Genomic DNA, 19,071 nt, shown 5'->3' on the forward strand with positions numbered 1-19,071 from the left:
TAGATAAACCTTATTTTGGGTATGCAGGATAAATAAGACAACCTGACGGGTGTACACCGATCGGTACTGGTTCATATTGTGTACGTAGATATGTAAAACGTGCAAGAGGGAAACCATTATGTGCTTATGAGATTTGATGGCAGCAGACCGTATTATTCGTTTTGGACCTCTTGATAAGTATGGAAGTGTGATTACACATGTCAATCACATCGCGATTACGGGCAGCATGGGGTTCACGCCTGAGCCTCAGGACATGCGCTGGCAGCGCATGTCGGATGTTTCAAGCGTCAACTTCGTGTCTCAATATCTTGTGATGTAATGGGAATATTGCGATGCAATCAATGCCATTGTGTATGTGCTTTGTCATGCTATGGATTGCTGAAGAAAAAATATAATAGGAGGTCCATTTAAAAAAACATAAGTTTGTGTTAAAAAACATATGCTGTCGTTTTAGAATGTTTCCAGATATGTACATTCATGGGCCCCAGACCTACATTGATACCGGTGAAAGTCGTTTTCCAATAGCTGTTATTGTTCCAGAGATATTTTGGGTGGACAAGATAGCTGGGACACCCTATATATAGTGGGCAATTTCTGATCTGCTGAGAGTGGCTAATGAGGAGGCACTTCGCGTATCAGATCTCATGGTATATATCATGTATCAAACGTCAAGAAATTTTGGGAAAAGCCTGATGAGACAGAATCTGATAGATATATCATCTACAATCAATTGATGCCTTGACCACTGTCGTATAATGAGATGCTGGAAAGTTATGCTGAATACTAGTTTGTCTTGATGTCTGAGACATCTTGTGAATAATGGAATGTTCTTATTGTGTTTTTTTTCTTCATTTGAGTTGTGAAGAAGATGATTTTGCTGAAGTAAAAAGAAGGATACCTGAAGTGAGATTATGACTTACAGATGTGAAGAAGGGGTTTTATTGATTTTAAGTGCCAGCAGAACAAGGAACAATGTGGTGATTATTTAGATGAGTTCCCATAAATGTATGCAGAGGTGAGCAGAGTAGGTACATGGAGCAATGAATTTCCTGCCAGTGCAGAGGTGGATCAGAGGATAACAAGACTGAAAATTTGTAACTACTAATTGTATTTTCTCTATAGCACTTTAGTTAAGAGTGTCCTTTTGTGATGGGACCCTGGGAAGAGCACAGTGACTGCAGCACCAAAAGATAAGTAGCTAAGTAGGAATCAAGAAATGGAATTAACCCATGGAGCAATGAGGAGAGACTTGAGGGATATTAGCTGACCCACATCTATTGAGAAAGTATCAACAAGGGAAAAGAACATACATCAAGGAAAGAAAGGTACTCTGACAACCTACAGCCAGGTGCATGTTACTATGCTTATGTTAGTTGCAGACTTTTTATTATGCAGTTTATTAGTTTATATATGCAGTTTGTTCTGAGTGTTCATAGATCCGAGAGTAAAAGATGTGTCAAGTAATGACATACCAAGAAGAGTCACAGCAACTGAAGCGAAGTTATCCCTTACACTTTTTCTGTGCCACTTTTAGTGTTGTTCAGTAGTAACAGCTTCATGGACAGACCCAAACTTCCAAATGATATCATCCATGTTTTTACAGCTGGACTTCTACATCCATTATGTATACTCCTGTACAAGGGAGACATTTTAACTGAAAGTTGTTTGCCTGGTATCAGTGGATAAATACGAAGTTGCAGTGCATATATATCCGAAGAACCATGTGCTATAGTGACTACAGCTGTTAGGAAAAACATGAAATGTATTTGCAGTTACAAATATGGATAACCTTCAGCTGTATAATGGAATGATGACACTGAAAATTTGTGCTGGACGGGGACTCAAACCCAGATTTCCCACTGTACGGGAATACACATAATGAATGGACAAGTGCACGCAGTAGATACATGGACAATGCCGTTTGGAAGTTTGGGTCTGGACATGAAGCATGCGCATATAACGAAAGTGGTTAAGGCGACCACTCGCGACAAGCGAGAAATTCAAATTCAAGTCTGGCTCCACCACAAATTTTCAATGTCATCATTCCATTACAGAGCTAACGGCTGTCCATATTTGCAACTGTGAATGCATTTCATGTGTTTCATAACAGCTAGTCACTGCAGGGCCCATTCCTTCAGACATGCACAAACTGCAATACTTAATTTATCTGTCAATACAAGGCAAGAAACTTTGAATTAAACTGTCTCCCTTGTACAAAAATATACACAAAGAATGTATGAGTGCAGATTTTAGGCACATGGATGGTGACATATGGAAGTTTGAGTCTTGCGATGAAGCGTGCTTGATTAGCCAAAGCAGTTTAGATGACTGCTCTTGACAAGTGGGAAATCCGAGTTTAAGTGCTGATCTGGCACAAATTTTCAGTGTCTTTGTTCAATTATACAACTGAAGGTTGTCCACATTTACAACTGAAAATACATTTCATGAATGAGAATAAACTTAAAAAAATGCTGTTTGGCACATAAAGTCATCCCAATGACGTTCAGTGCATCCAGGATGGTCATTAGGATCAGACAGCAAGCTTATTTGATTTGAAGCATTTTTTAACAATCACTATTTTGTATGTTATCACATGTTTCCCACAGATATAAATTTTTTGTAGACCCTTTGGAAATGGTGCAATTCCGAAACATGTAAGCTGTAATAAAGTCAATAAAATATTGTGGTCGAGACAAAAAATGTTATTATAGCGACAATCTTATTGGTGAAAATAGAGGGTGGTCCACAATAAATTGCAAGACTGAGCACTTTTTTTGATCAGTAATTAATGAAATAACATCAAGAAAAGACAGTGAGGTGTGGTTAATAAAAGAATGCTTTCAGTCTCATGTGGCCTGGGAGTGACTTTCTATGAGGCTAATGAGACATACTGCGTGAAACTCATTTTTTCATGTTGTTTTCCATTCTCTGCATGATCGTGTTCCCAGTTTCCATGATTAGATAAAACCAGATGAGCCTGGTCAATAACCCTCCCTCTCACAATTCTGTTATACTCCTATGAAATATGTTGTGATGTTAAGAGACTACAACATAAAGTGTGTTATGTCTCAGAATGGCTGTAGGAATTGTAACATTTTTATTTTCAGATGAAACTTTTATCATTTGCGTGATTATCGGTTTACATGTGATTTTTTTCTGTAATTTCATACAAACGAGTGCTATGTTTCTGTGCACACACGTTTAATGGTAATTTTATGTTAAGTTCCGTAAATAGAGTTTTGTCACACCATTCATTCTTAGAAGAGCATGTTCATTGTGTCAACAGGTTTCTGTACAGTGACACGAGACAATGTTTATAGACACAAACACATTGATTGTTAGTGTGCTTTTGAACACAACCATAACATAATTAGTACCATGTTGAACTTTACAGGATGGTCAGATTCAGCCTGAAAAGATTATAAGGATGATGCAACATAGGTTGTGATGAGAAATAAGTGTAGGAAAAAAACTGCTATGTTGTGCTATTCCCAGTTTAGTTAGCATGGAAGTTAGCCAATCATGACATTGCATACCTAAATTCAAGCAACCTGCCACACGCGGTGATGTCAAAAGTGTTCTTCGTTTGGTTTTCTCAAACTGAACAAGAGAGTGATACAAAAACTGGACATTAGATGACAGCAAGGATCTCTTCTTCAGTTTAGGAAACCAAACAAGAACACTTTTGCAAACACCATTTCTGGTAGGCTGCTGTGATTTGCACGCACTAAGTCCTGATAGGCTAATTTCAATGCTAATTAAATCACAAATGGTGCAATGTATCGAATTTTTTCTTAACAATTATTTCTCAGCACCACATACCCTTGCAAGCTTTTCAGACTGTTTCTGACCATCCTGTATATTAGTGTAAAATATGTCAAACCTTTTGTACCTACGAAAATGCACTTTAACAATAAGCTGTCTTATTTAACCTATATGTCATCTACTGGTTTTGTTTATAAACCTTCAACACAGGATGACAGTTGTTTGAGTGTTTTCACTGTAAAGCTTGTTGTATCAACTTAAAAGAAAAATGGAATAAGTTTTTAACTGATCTGTTTTACCTTGCATCCAGTGATGATATGTGATTGAAACCACTAGATGGTGTATAGGTTAAATAAAACAGCTGGTGGATAAAATGCATTTTCTAAAGTACTTAACAGTTGTTGGTTCTCCTATGATGAAAACATTATCTTTTGTAATGATTGATTTTTGTTTATTTGTCTTCTATGTTACAATGAGACTTCAGCATGATTTACCATGCCTATTAATATGTCTTTTACAGTGGCAATGCTAGTGTATGCAGACATGCAGCTCTGATGCAACATGTAGTTTCTACCCTCTTGTACCCAGTTAAAATATTAGCTTTTGATCTTACATAGGAAATTATATTTTGTTAGTAGGACCCATGACTCTCGGTTTTGAACTGGGACATCTAGTATATTCCTTTTTGTGAGAATGACGATTGAATTGTTTTGTAAAATTATGAAATTAGTAACGTAATTAACTGTTTGTAGATTATGTATGGCCCAAGTGAGGGCAAGAAAAAATTTTCTTTGGGGAATATTTCCTGTATACATTTTATAATCATTCTGGTTCTAACAATTTTTTGTGTTTGATAGTATTTGTACAGTTAAAGTAACAATGAAAAGTTTTGAGGTTCTGACTTGGGTCCTCATCAGTGGATCAGGGTGACTACACTCTGATATCCTATGATAATAACAGATCCGGTACAGGTTTTCTTCCTGGCATTGGAGTAATGAATGGCATCTGCTTAGCCACCTTTCATGAACCTGTCATTTATAATGATTAACATGGCTTCACCTAAGAAACTTCCTGGCAGATTAAAACTGTGTGCCGGACCGAGACTCGAACTCGGGACCTTTGCCTTTCGCTGGCAAGTGCTCTACCAACTGAGCTACCTAAGCCGACTCCGCCCCATCCTCACAGCTTTACTTCTGCCAGTACCTCATCTCCTACCTTCCAAACTTTACAGAAGCTCTCCTGCGAACAGTTTTAATCTGCCAGTAAGTTTCATATCAGCGAACACTCCGCTGGAGAGTGAAAATCTCATTCTGGATGGCTTCACCTAGTTCAGCAGATTGCTTTTATGCTATCTGCTTATGATATAGCCATGTCTGGAAGAACAGTTGTGTACAGAACCAACTTTACTGATTTTATTTCCTTTTGTTTCATATCAGCACCCTACGTTACCCTTCATCCATAACTTAATCGTGGTTAATTCTGTAATGAATGAATGTGTGGTTGACTGAAAGAGAATGTGTGATTGTAGTCAGAATAGCTTTCTTGGTTCTCATAGATGTGGGGGAAGGTTCACTGAATTTTAGCTCTCAAAGCTGGCATTTGGTGTGACAAGTGGCGGATACATATGGGGGGCATGCGGTCGCGTGCCCCCCCCCCCCTCCCCGCCCTTGGGGGGCCCCCACACTGCCACCCGCACCACCCCCGCCAGTCAAACCGCACACTATTCATTTGTTTCTTTCATCAGTCAACTCGACTGAACCGAGTTATTGAGTATTTGTACTTTCCTATGTAGCTTTACCATTTAAAATTCAACATACTTTTGCCCTCACGACTACTGAAACATGACAATAATGATCTGAGACATGAAATGAATCAGTGCTTGACTTAACTACTGTTCTTCAAAGAAGAATCACTCTTTGTGATTAAAAAGAGACTTAATGGGAGAGATTCTTCAATACAAGCAAACGAGTATAAATGCCATTAATGACTGTGATTCTGTTAGGCATGCATTGTCTGTCTGTCTTAGAGCTGACTACCCTACTTTGCACATGCTGTACAAAATATTTGCTTGTCTCCCTGCATCTGCTGCTACAGCAGAAAGAATTTTTCTCAACATTGCGGTGTACAAAGACATGGCTGAGGTCGACACTGAAGGAGAACCGACTTAATGGCTTAGCTCCATTGAACACTCGCCCTGTAACATCTGTACTGAGTGGCAAGAGGTGCAATCTTAAGATGTTTTTTGGACAGATCAGCAGTACCAGGATTGGATGTAATGATTCAAGAAATCTGCTTTTGAACTAGGCTGGTGGGGTAGTCATGTTCGTGGCAGCCTGAGGTAAGAATGGTAGTGTATTGCCATAAAGAATCTGCATCAGAACAAACACATTTGCCTTGAAAGCCAAGGCTGTACGGGAGGGAACAACTGATGTGGAAAGGGTGGCGGCTATCAAAATGTAAGTTCTGATGTTTTAGTAGATTTATGTGAACAGAACTGTGTGTAGTTGGCCCTCAGTGAGGATGAGGCCAAGATCAGGGAAAGTGGCATGGGATTTGGAATAGGAGGAATGTACTAAGAGATCCAAAACTTTTAGCAGGTTAGCCTCACCATCAGTCCACATGACACAGTTGTCATTAACACAAAATAAACCAAAGCAGGGGTTGAAGGCATATGGATCCCAGAAAAGCCCCCTCCAAGCAACCCATAAAAAGGTTGGTATAGGAAGCAGCCACTGTGGCTCCCACTGTCATGCCACTGATCTTTGTGAGAATAAAGTTAATTAAAGTGAGCAGGAAGGATGACAAAGGTGGGCACCGGTTGAGATTATGTTCAGCAACAGACAGACCATGTACATGGGGAATGTTGGTATAGAGGGAGGTGGCAGCAATGGTGAAAAGGAAGGTGTGCAGTGGGAGTGGGATGTGCATAGATTTCGATGATCTATGAAATGGTTGGTGTCTTTAATATAGGAGGGCAGTTCATGTACTATATGGGCAGGTGTTGCTGACCTAAGGCAGACATATGTTTGGTCGATGTAATTAACCCATCAGACTAGTTGAAAAGTAGATTTCCCAGGCCATCACATCCAACCCTGGTACTGCTGATGCCTTTAAAAATAGTAAAATAATAATAATAAAAAAAAACTTAGGAGTAAACTTCTTTTCACTCAGTACTATCCTGGTCTTGAATGTATTAATCAGCTGCTTCCTAAAATCATGCCCTGAAATGAAGTCCATTCTGAACATCAAGCATATCTTTACCCCCCCCCCCCTCCCCCCCCCCCCCCAACAAATCGTGGCAATATCTTAACATCTTGCTCAGATCTTACACCCACTCTGCACCCTTTTCCCTCCCCAATGGCTCCTAACTCTGTTATCATCTCTGCTGTAAGATTTGTCCTATCCACTCTCCCAACACTACCTATACCAGCCCTATAACTGGCAATACATATACATCAAAGAGAAAGCCATCTCTGAGATGACAAATGTTATCTACTGGTTGTTATGTAAACACTGTCTGGCAGTCTATATTGGTATGACTAGCAACACACAACATCCTGTTACAGAGTACGCTCTAAAACATGAAAGTCGTGACCTCAGTGCCTGTTCCACCACACATGCCAGAGGATTCTTTTCCCTGGCACCAGTTTCTCAAACTCCATAGGTGGGAACCAGTGTTACAGCACTGTCTTAAATTTATGCTAATTTCTTCAGCCTCAGCATTTCTTTTCATGAACTATTTCTCTTCTTTGTTCCCTTTCAGATTTCTATATATTTTATTTTCTGACTTCCTTGCACCTGTCTACCATGTACAATGCACTTAACTTTCCACTTTTATTAATTCCTGCACAATGATTTATCAGTAATCTGTGACTTGTTTATTGCCCTATCTTTCATCTTTAAGCTCTCAGTTTTTCAAATCTCATCAAACTCAGTCACAACAATGCAGAAGGCCAAAAGGTATTTACATAACAATTGGGACATGAGCTGTGTCATTTCGTGGGTGGTTCTCCCTTTGGTAGTATATGTTTTGCCAGTAAGTCTACCCTGACACAGAGTTCTGGGCGACTTATCTGTAATTCTCCCCATTTCTGAAACCTTGCTAATCCTTTTCCTTTATCTGTCTTCCTTCCCCTTCAACCCTTCTGCCAGAAGAAGGAGCCACTGTGTCTGACAGCCTACACATGTCTGTAACTTTTATATGTGTTCTCTCCTTTTGCTGTTTGGTGCCATCTATCCAATTATATTGCATTTTCAAAAACTGATTATTTTTGTTTGTATTTTAGTTGTTGCGGCCATTATACCTTCTCAAGTAACCCTCTTGTCAGTCTTTGCTGCCACGTTATCTTGTCCAAACTGTCATCTGTTTACATCCTTATGTGCTAGCTCATTCTTTTATTTATCAGTACCACCTATTATTAACCAATATCTCACTCCTGTATCTTTTCTAGTACTGGCACAGATTTCTGTTTGATTTTATGTGGCCAATGTTATTTACAAATTTGGGTATAACATTTTGTTGTTCATCATATGAGGGTAGTCCCAAAAGTAAGGTGTCCTATTTTTTTATAAGTACATAGACCTGTTTATTTCTAGAATGGTTTACATCAGTTTACAGCTTGAACATTTAGCTATTTTTCAACATAATCACCATTTCTGTCAATGTATTTTTGTAGATGCTGTGGCAGTTTTTGTATGCCCATGTCATACCAGCTCGCCACCATGCTGTTCATAAAGTTATGAACCTCTTCTTTCACCTCGTCGGAGCTGAATCGCTGGGACCACAATCAACACTGACAGGTACTGTGAGACTCTGAAATTTCAAACGGGCAATTCAGAACTGGAGAAGAGGAATGTTGAGCAAGGGCGTACACATTCTCCATGACAACACTCATCCACACATCGCTCGGCAGACTGTTGCTCTCCTGCAACAGTTTCAGTGCAACATAATCACCCACCCACTCTATATCCTGACTTGGCACCCAGTGACTATCACCTGTTCCCTAGGTTAAAAGAACATTTGGCCGGAAAGTGATTCAGCTCCGACAACGAGGTTTGTAACTTTCTGAACAGCATGCCCTTCTACTTTGGTGTGACTACCACCAAGTTACTAGTTAGGATGAAAATTGTCCTATGCACCCCTGTACCAGCCCTGCAATTGGCGAAACATATACTACGAAAGTGAGAGCCACCTGTGAAATGACACATGTCATGACCCAGTTGTTATGGAAACCCTTTTTGGCCTTCTGCATTGTTGTGACTACCACCAAGTTCTCATTTAGGATGGAAGTGCATAGACAGATGGTGTATACTGACAACATATAATATCCTGTTGCAGAACATTTTCTACCACATGACACTCATGAGCTTGATGCCTGTTTCATCACATTTGCCATAGGATTCTCCCCCCAACACCAATTTCTCAGAACTCCACACATGGGAACTGGCATTACAACATATCCTTGGGTCTCGCCACCCACCTGGCCTAAATTTACAATGGTTTTTTCAGCCTCGGCATTTATCTTAGTAACTAGAAACACAAAGACAAAATTTCAGTAATCAAATAATAAAAAACATCTTCTGCTGACTAAAATTTTGGCTTATGATTTTTTAGTGCTGGAAAGGGGTTTCTTACCTTATTTTGTTGCTTCTACAGCTCATCACTGTTCCCTAGGTTAAAAAAACAAACATATACATGCTGTATAATTCAATTTCATGTACTAAACTTGCAGAAATATTATTGAAAATGTATGCTTGTCTTGCGCATGAAATTAAGCTTTGCAGAGGTGAAACTTGAAGTGGCATACATTTTCATCAATTGGAATGACTGCTGCATACATACAAGGAGACTCGTGAAGTAACTCTACTGTGTGTGTGTGTGTGTGTGTGTGTGTGTGTGTGTGTGTGTGTGTTTGGGGGGGGGGGGGGAGGGAGGAGGTGGTGCATGCTCTTGCCACTTGCACCCGTACTTTTTTGTACTGTGTTTGGTTTAAACATCATTTCCTAATTAAGCTACAATCTAACAAAAATATTTAAGTACCTCTTTAGTGTTCTCATTATTTTCATTTACCAGGATATACGAATGATACAGTTGATATGGTATAAAATCCAGCTCCAACATTAAACAGTTTTGAGCAACACTCTCTAGGTTGAATTCTGAGTTAGGCTCCCATTCAGAATAAATATTTAGATATGTTTCAGTATTGCTTTCACTGCTTGCCTATAATGCAGAAACAACAAACATATTACACAAAATGTAACAATTAACCATGAAACTATCCTATGACAAGGTGTTGATGGCTTCATGTCAACTGAGAAATATACGATATCATACCTTTATAATTGTTATTCCTATAACAAAATCATCACCTGATGTGCTCTTGTTGAATGAATCTATAGATATGATTTCTGCTCCACCTGAAACAGAGAATGAATTACTTATAGTTCATACCAATTTAATTACAGGAGGAGGAGATTAGTGTTGAACATCCTGTCGACAATGAAGTCATTAGAGACAGAGCACAAGCTCAGATTAGGGAAAGATGAGGAAGGAAATTGGCCATGTCATTTTAAAGAAACTGTCCCAGCACATTCCTGAAGCAGTTTAGGGAAATCATGGAAAACCTAAATCAGGATGGCCGGACGCGAGTTTGAACCATCATCCTCCCAAATGCGAGTCCAATGTGCTAACCACTGTACCACCTTGCTCATAATTTAACTATATAGCTTGATTTCAGTTACTGATAAGCTGAAGATTCGCAAGCATGTATAAAAACACAAGTTATGAAAATTATAAGTACACAAAGATGGGCACATGAAATTAATTGATTCTCTAAAAATGTACTGTAGGCAGTTCTATATGACAAAATGGAACATAACAGTAATTACTGGCAACGTTTTTAACTCCTCTTCCACTGCTTGCTCCCACCAGAAATCATAACTGAAAAATTTTAATTCATTGTTACTGGAACGCAGCCCATCGTACAACATTACAATAAATCTCTATGTCTCTCTTTCTATGCGTGTGTTTATTATAGTCAACTAAGTTACAGAGAATGATCTGTTAAAATACAATAGGTCAGAAAACAGTATCACCGGATGCAAATTAACTGCATTTTTCTCTCCCAGTCACTATGGGTGTTCTTTGTAGCGTAGCACCATAAATATAAAATTAGCTAGAATTTTAATTGTGAATGGTTTCAAAGCCACCAATGGTTTGTTAATAACAGTTAAGGGTTACTGTAGCAACTGTTGAAGCAGTGCGCAAAGATAAATAATCTAATGGAAAAAGTGAGACAATTTATTCGCTTAGCATTTAGATAAAGTCTACAATGAAAAAATATGTAACATTATACTTTAATGCAGTTGTAAGTAGCAACTAAGAAAACCCTTAATAATAATAAAATAAGACAAATTCATAGTGTCAAAATAATTAGTGAGTACACTACAGTACATGAAAATGCCTGGCAGACAGACACTTCAAGTTCCAGACATAGAAAAAGGCAGCTGACAGCAGCAGCAGTACCTGATTTGTGCACAGTGTTTTTTTCTCCCCTTACATGTTTACATGGAGAAATTAATTGTATCACTGTATTTATTTCTGTTGGGTTTATTAAGAAAGATAAATATAGTGTTTGTGTGTTTCATGAGATTTATCGTAAAGTGTTCTGACTTTGCAATGTTGCTCCAGGCTGCCATAAGCAGGCTGCAACCTGATTCACTTTGAAAATCATGATCATCGCAAATAGTATCATAAATAATCAGTAGTATTACAGCTCCAGAGGCAAGAACAGCAGCAGTTTGTTCATTCATTGATTGGTTCACACATCTTGTTCTGTCAGTCTTACCATGAAGCAAAGCCGGTGTGTGTGAGTTCCTAAGGGGCCAAACTGCTGAGGTCACTTGTCCCTAGACTTACACACTACTTTAACTAACTTATGCTAAGAACAACACACACACCCATGCCCGAGGGAGGACTCAAACCTCTGGCAGGAGGGGCCACACATTGTGACATGGCTGACTCGTGGAGGTACCATCTTGGACCTATAGATAACAAACAGACCCGAACTTTTCGACTCTGTAAACGCAGAACAGGGAATCAGTGATCATAAGGCTGTTGCAGCATCCCTGAATAAGGAAGTAAATAGGAATATAAAAAAAGGGAGGAAGGTTTATCTGTTTAGCAAGAGTAATAGAAGGCAGATTTCAGACTACCTAACAGATCAAAATGAAAATTTCTGTTCTGACTCTGACAATGTTGAGTGTTTATGGAAAAAGTTCAAGGCAATCGTAAAATGCGTTTTAGACAGGTACATGCCGAGTAAAACTGTGAGGGACGGGAAAAACCCACCGTGGTTCAACAACAAAGTTAGGAAACTACTGCAAAAGCAAAGAGAGCTTCACTGCAAGTTTAAACGCAGCCAAAACCTCTCAGACGAACAGAAGCTAAAGGGTGTCAAAGTTAGCGTAAGGAGGGCTATGCATGAAGTGTTCAGTGAATTCAAAAGTAAAATTCTATGTACTGACTTGACAGAAAATCCCAGGAAGTTCTGGTCTTACCTTAAATCAGTAAGTGGCTCGAAACAGCATAACCAGACACTCTGGGATGATGATGGCATTGAAACAGAGGATGACACACCTAAAGCTGAAATACTAAACACCTTTCCAAAGCAATTTCACAGAGGAAGACTGCACTGCAGTTCCTTCTCTAAATCCTCGCACAAACAAAAAAATGGCTGACATCGAAATAAGTGTCCAAGGAATAGAAAAGCAACTGAAATCACTTAACAGAGGAAAGTCCACTGGACCTGATGGGGTACCAATTTGATTCTACACAGAGTATGTGAAAGAACTTGCCCCCCTTCCAACAGCCGTGTACCGCAAGTCTCTAGAGGAACGGAAGGTTCCAAATGATTGGAAAAGAGCACAGGTAGTCCCAGTCTTCAAGAAGGGTCGGAGCAGATACGCAAAACTATAGACCTATATCTCTTACATCAATCTGTTGTAGAATTTTAGAACATGTTTTTTGCTCGCGTATCATGTCATTTCTGGAAACCCAGAATCTACTCTGTAGGAATGAACATGAATTCTGGAAACAGCGATCGTGTGAGACCCAACTTGCTTTATTTGTTCATGAGACCCGGAAAATATTAGATACAGGCTCCCAGGTAGATGCTATTTTTCTTGACTTCCGAAAGGCATTCGATACAGTTCCACACTGTTGCCTGATAAACAAAGTAAGAGCCAATGGAATATCAGACCGAAGAGTTTTTAGGAAACAGAACACACCATGTTGTTCTCAATGGAGAGACGTCTACAGACATTAAAGTAACCTCTGGCGTGCCACAGGGGAGTGTTTTGGGACCATTGCTTTTCACAATATATATATAAATGACCTAGTAGATAGTGTCAGAAGTTCCATACGGCTTTTCGGAGATGCTGCTGTAGTATACAGAGAAGTTGCAGCATTAGAAAATTGCAGCGAAATGCAGGAAGATCTGCAGCGGATAGGCACTTGGTGCAGGGAGTGGCAACTGACCCCTAACATAGACAAATGTAATGTATTGCGGATACATAGAAAGAAGTATCCTTTATTGTATGATTATATGATAGCGGAACAAACAATGGTAGTAGTTACTTCTGTAAAATATCTGGGAGCATGCGTGCGGACGATCTGAAGTGGAATGATCATATAAAATTAATTGTTGGTAAGGCGGGTGCCAGGTTGAGATTCATTGGGAGAGTCCTTAGAAAATGTAGTCCCTCAACAAAGGAGGTGGCTTACAAAACACTCGTTCAACCTATACTTGAGTATTGCTCACCAGTGTGAGATCTGTACCAGGTCGGGTTGACAGAGGAGATAGAGAAGATCCAAAGAAGAGCAGCGCGTTTTGTCACAGGGTTATTTGGTAAGCGTGATAGCATTACGGAGATGTTTAGCAAACTCAAGTGGCAGACTCTGCAAGAGAGGTGCTCTGCATCGTGGTGTGGCTTGCTGTCCAGGTTTCAAGAGGGTGTATTTCTGGATGAGGTATTGAATATATTGCTTCCCCCTACTTATACCTCCCAAGGAGATCACAAATGTAAAATTAGAGAGATTCAAGCACGCAAAGAGGCTTTCCGGCAGTCATTCTACCTGCGAACCATACGCGACTGGAACAGGAAAGGGAGGTTATGACAGTGGCACATAAAGTGCCCTCCGCCACACACCATTGGGTGGCTTGCGGAGTATAAATGTAGATGTAGATGGCGCCTCAAACTCCGTGCAACCATGAAGCAAAGCCTCTAGGAACACGAGAAGAAGCAAATTATACATTAACATGCAGAAGCAGCCACTTTTGGCTCCTTTTGTTTATTTTGACGATGAATCCACTTTAGCTGTAAGTAGTTTATTTACAAACACAACCAATTTTGCAGCATTATAGGTACATCACAGGTGCAATCTGTACAAAGTTACAGACAAGAACCCATGTAAGGCAATGAAACATAAAAAATGAAGAGAGACAGCAGATGAACATACTCACAAGCTCAACTCATGTTCTGATCAGGAAAGAGAATGGGATGACTCAGTGTTCATAGTCAGCAATTTTTCACTGTTTAGTGGACTTCATAAAACAACAACACAACATAAAATAACATAGAGTGTTCCTGTAATGCCTAGAAAGGACAACAGTTAAAATAAGAACTTCTCAATAACAAACTATCTGGTAGGTAAAATACTACTTAATTCTGATCACCAGGAGTACCAGTTCCTGATGAGCTAAAGGTCCCCATGCACTGAAAAATTGGTCACAAACCGACTGTATCATCAATAGGATTATTTAAATTTAATCAGCATCATTCCCTCATTTACCTACAAAAGTTTGAAAAACACACTGGTAAAGACCCACATTATTCAGTCTTAAATTGTGGGGCACTCCCCCCCCCCCCCCCCTCCCCCCCAAAGAAAAACATGAAAAAATGTTATAGCTTAGCATGCAACTGATGTGAAACAAGGCTGAGTATCATGTTGTATTTAAACAGCTCAATAGGTAGAAAGCAAAACCAGATAGCAAGAGGACGCACTTACCACTGCAATCACTCGCACTGGATGCGTAATAGCAGACAGCATGTCAAGACAGAACTGCAGAAGCACCATATAGCGACACAGAGAGAAGGTTCATGTGGAGCATGCATGTGCATCTGCAGGTAACTAGACATGTAAAACAGTGGCTAGGCTGATGGAAGAGCTGGGTGATCCTTTACAATGTTTTGAAACTAACATATATTCTTAAAAAAGTAAGTGCCAATGATATCCATAGAGAAACAGCATGTTAATGGTTGTAAAATGGTTCCAAGTTGGTATATAATAAAACTTCTATACTATGTATAAAACAATAATTTGTTAAACAGCCAGGTTCTAGACAAGCATCACACTTTACAGGAACTGTGCTTGATTTAAAATCTTAATACAATGATGAAAAACTCACAAGGTAAGATAATGTATTTTTTTTAAATAGAACTCAAAATTAAATATAAAGTCTTTGTTCTGTTTCATATACTAATGACAAATTATGACTAGTGATGATCTACTCGAACTGAGAATTATGTCAATTACTTTTAAATTACTTTATACATGTAGTTTAGCAGAAAAAAAGCTACTTTGAAAAAACTCACTCCTCTCCTTCTATACTATACAGCAGCTGTTTTTATCTAATACTTCACACAAAGGATTTTAACTTTACACAGACCACTGTCTGTGTACTATCAAAATCAGGAGCTATCTGATACAAATACAGGACTTCCAGTATAGAGGTACATTAAAACCATTTTTTTCTCTTTCAGTACCTATTATGGTTTATAACTTTATTTGCCCAACAGTGTATACAGGAACCCAAACATTTTTATGCATGTTAGTACAGTTCAATGTAGGCACTGTTTGTAGTTCAACAGACACTGAAATGGTATTCCACTTCTCACATGTTGTAAGCACAACAAGTGTTAATGGCTTCTACTGTGGTGTAGATCTGTTACATCAAATCTACCAGATCTTGAACCTTTGGTCTGTAAACAATATTCCAAATAAACCCCCATGTACTGAAATCCAATGGAGTCAGATGGGGAGATCGAGGGGGCACAACAATGAGACTCCTCCCCCCCCCCCCCCTCCCCTTTCTCATCCAACGTTCAGGAAACATCTCATGGAGATACTGGCAAGTAACAGTTCCAGGGATTCCAAGATTTTCGAGAATGTTTTAATTTCAATAATATAAATGCGACATAAAGCCATGCAGGGGGCAGGTGGCCATTACTGCACTAATCAGTAGTTCTTCATTCAGGCTGAGTGGGTTGCAATGGAAAAAGTCAAACATCAGGCAAGGAATGACTTTGTTGCTCATATGATGCATTTCAGAATTTATCCATCATCAGATATCCAGGAGCAATTACTGCATGCAGATATGGCATTTCACATACAACTGAAATGCCATGTCTATGTGTAGTAGGCCCAATCGCACATGGACATCTGATGATGGATAAATTCTGGAATGCATCATATGAGAATAAAGTCATTCCTTGCCTGATGTTTTACTTTTACATTGCAACCCATTCGACCTGAATGCAGAAGTACTGATTCTTTTAATTTCAAGTTTGAAGTCGGATAACAAATGAAATATTTTTTCGTGTGATATACAAGGGGGGTCTAGCCTAACAAATAAAATTTGCAGAAATTTTGTAACACCTATTTATTTTTCAATATAATACCCATGTACATTAATACACTTGTGGGTATGGTCAGATAACGTCTGCAAACCATTGAAATAAAGGTCTTCGATTTTGAGCATCAATCACTGCATCATCATTGTCAAATCATCCTCTGAGCTCTTTTTTTTTAGGTTTGGGAAAAGAAAAAAGTCTGATGGATCCAAATCTGGAGAATATGGTGGATGACATAACAATCTGAACCCACAGTCAGGCAGATTTTCCAGTGCTGTGAGGGCTTTGTGCACTGGTGCATTGTCCTGATGCAAAAGAACTCCAAACGCCAATTTTCCACGCCTTTTTTTCTTTCTCTCTTCTCTCAAACAGTGCACGATGGTGAAATAGTACGATGCATTGATAGTCACATCCTTTTGCAAGTAATCCACCATAATCACCCCTTCTGCATCCCTGAAGACCGATGCCATCACCTTACTGGCTGATTTTTGCACCCGGAATTTTTTTGGGTAGGGGATGATGTTTCAATTGTTGTGACTGTTGTTTTGTCTCAGCATCAAAGTGGTGAAACTATGTTTCATCCGCTGTCACATACCTTGCAAGAAAGCCGTCGTCATCCGCTTCAAATTGGCGTACGATTTCTTCACAACACTGCACACGCACCCATCTCTGATCTGCTTTCAAGTCTTTCAGGACCCAGCAAGATGAAACTTTCCAGATTTCCAAAATATCCTAAGCAATGTCATCAGCACACTCTTAGGAGATTTCAAATGTGTTTTCACTTTGCTGCAATGTTGTTCAATGATCCTGCAAAATCGTATCGTGAATTGCAGTCACTGTTACATCAGTGGCAATGATGACAGGCCTTTCACTAATTGGCGCACCTTTCACACTCGTTCTCCCATATTTGAAGTAGAATGTCCAGTTTTTCACTGTCCTCAAGTGTATTCCGCATGTCCTCCGCAACTTCCTTGGGTGTTATTCCCTTCAAATGAAGATATTCAATCACAGCACGGTTCTTTATTCTCTCGATATTCACCATTTTGCTTATGTTACCATGTACAACGCATCCTAGCGGCAAAACTAACGAAGCTGGAGCCACGAAATTTGACTTGCATACCCACAAAAGGTCACCATAAAAGTAGGTGGTGTTGTTTGTGCAAGACATTATGGTAACTATCTTGATTTAGAAGCTTTTCAACCACCCCTCTTAACTACAAATTAACAATTTTTGGGGTTTTCCTTTACTTGTACTGTAAAACCTTACTTCTTGCCACATTTCATCATTGTAGATTAATGGGAAGTACCCTACATGTTCTGACACGGGAGTTTGCAAATATGAAAATGTGACAAAAATGGCAGTACATTTGACTGAATGGGCTTAGAAGCCAACCTTTACTCTACCACCAAAGGACCATAGATCTTAGAATGTAACATGAATTTCAACTTTATATGTCTACACAACCCTGATAAAAGGGTTTTTAACAGACAGAAAGACAGAGAGACAGATGGACAACAAAGCAATACTATAAGGGATTTGTTTTTACTGACTGAGGCACAGAACCCTAAAAATTTACTAATCACACCATGTTGATGAAATCCCAGCAATATGTTAACTTTTGTTGTGTCCCTTTCCTACTCAGTCAATGCTCCTGGAGGTTCACTTCCCCACATTCGACAGTTATGTTGGTTAACTTTGCCACAGTGCTGAAGGGTAGATTCATCATTGAACAGCACTGCATTGACATAGCCATTGTTTTCGGAGTTTGTAAGCATGCAATTGGCGCTGTTTGTGCACAATGTCACACACTGTCAAATAGGGAACAGTTAGTTCCCTACTAGGTCATCTAATGGATTTATGTGGGCTTATAACAAATACTTTGCATACTTGTTACACAGTCCCTTCATTTACATGAGTTTTATGATGTCTTCCACTATCTGAACTCAAAACTACCCATTTCTCGAAGAGTTCTGTCCCACTGATAAGCAGATTTACATGTGGGAGGATCCATGTTCCATTCTCTTCTTGCACACTGCTGAAGACATGTTGCAGATTTTAACACTTATAACCATGTCACATATTGCAGCTTTTCTAGTGGTATCCAAACATTGATTGTCAGGAGTATGTCTTCTACTGTACAGTAAACATTTGTGCGCATGAGTCATGACTTAGTGCTGTTCATGAAATGGTGAAGATCACATTTTGAGTGTCTCTATTGATTGTGTATTTATCTAATAACATAAAATGTGATCAGGTTCTTCCATTAAAAGCATTTGTTTGTGTATACCTCTAGCCCAGACATCCTGTGTCAGAGTAAAGCAGCATAAGATGCTGCCGATTTCTTTCATTACAAGCATTTGTTTGTGTATACCTCTGGCCTGGATACCCTTATCAGAGTTAAGCAGAATTTAAATTCGTGAGTTGAAATAGTCAGAGATATTGTAGTACTGCCTAATGAGGTATATGCTTTTGCGAAATGTTTAAATATTTGGGAATTCCAATATCTCGTCTGATGTCCACTGTCCAACTTTTTGAGACCTTTTACTGGAATATAAAACTCCAGTCAGAATCCTACAGGGGACGCATAGTCTACATGGAAATTATTTCTATTT

The 19,071-nt window shown here is 39.2% G+C and overlaps 1 protein-coding gene across 2 annotated transcripts in view; it reads right to left on the reverse strand.

The window, feature by feature from the left end:
- The window catches only part of LOC124612335 (KICSTOR complex protein kaptin-like), a 114,727-nt gene that overhangs the window by 67,430 nt on the left and 28,226 nt on the right, over nt 1–19,071 (reverse strand). For both annotated transcript variants that reach the window (XM_047140480.1, XM_047140482.1), the window contains exons 2-3: nt 10,100–10,182; nt 9,806–9,985 (exon numbers count right to left, since the gene is read on the reverse strand). In XM_047140480.1, the coding sequence (XP_046996436.1) occupies nt 9,806–9,985; nt 10,100–10,182 (263 nt within the window). The remainder of the gene's footprint in view (nt 1–9,805; nt 9,986–10,099; nt 10,183–19,071) is intronic.

The sequence above is a fragment of the Schistocerca americana genome, chromosome 4 (genome assembly GCF_021461395.2).
Source record: "Schistocerca americana isolate TAMUIC-IGC-003095 chromosome 4, iqSchAmer2.1, whole genome shotgun sequence".
Lineage (NCBI taxonomy): Eukaryota > Metazoa > Arthropoda > Insecta > Orthoptera > Acrididae > Schistocerca > Schistocerca americana.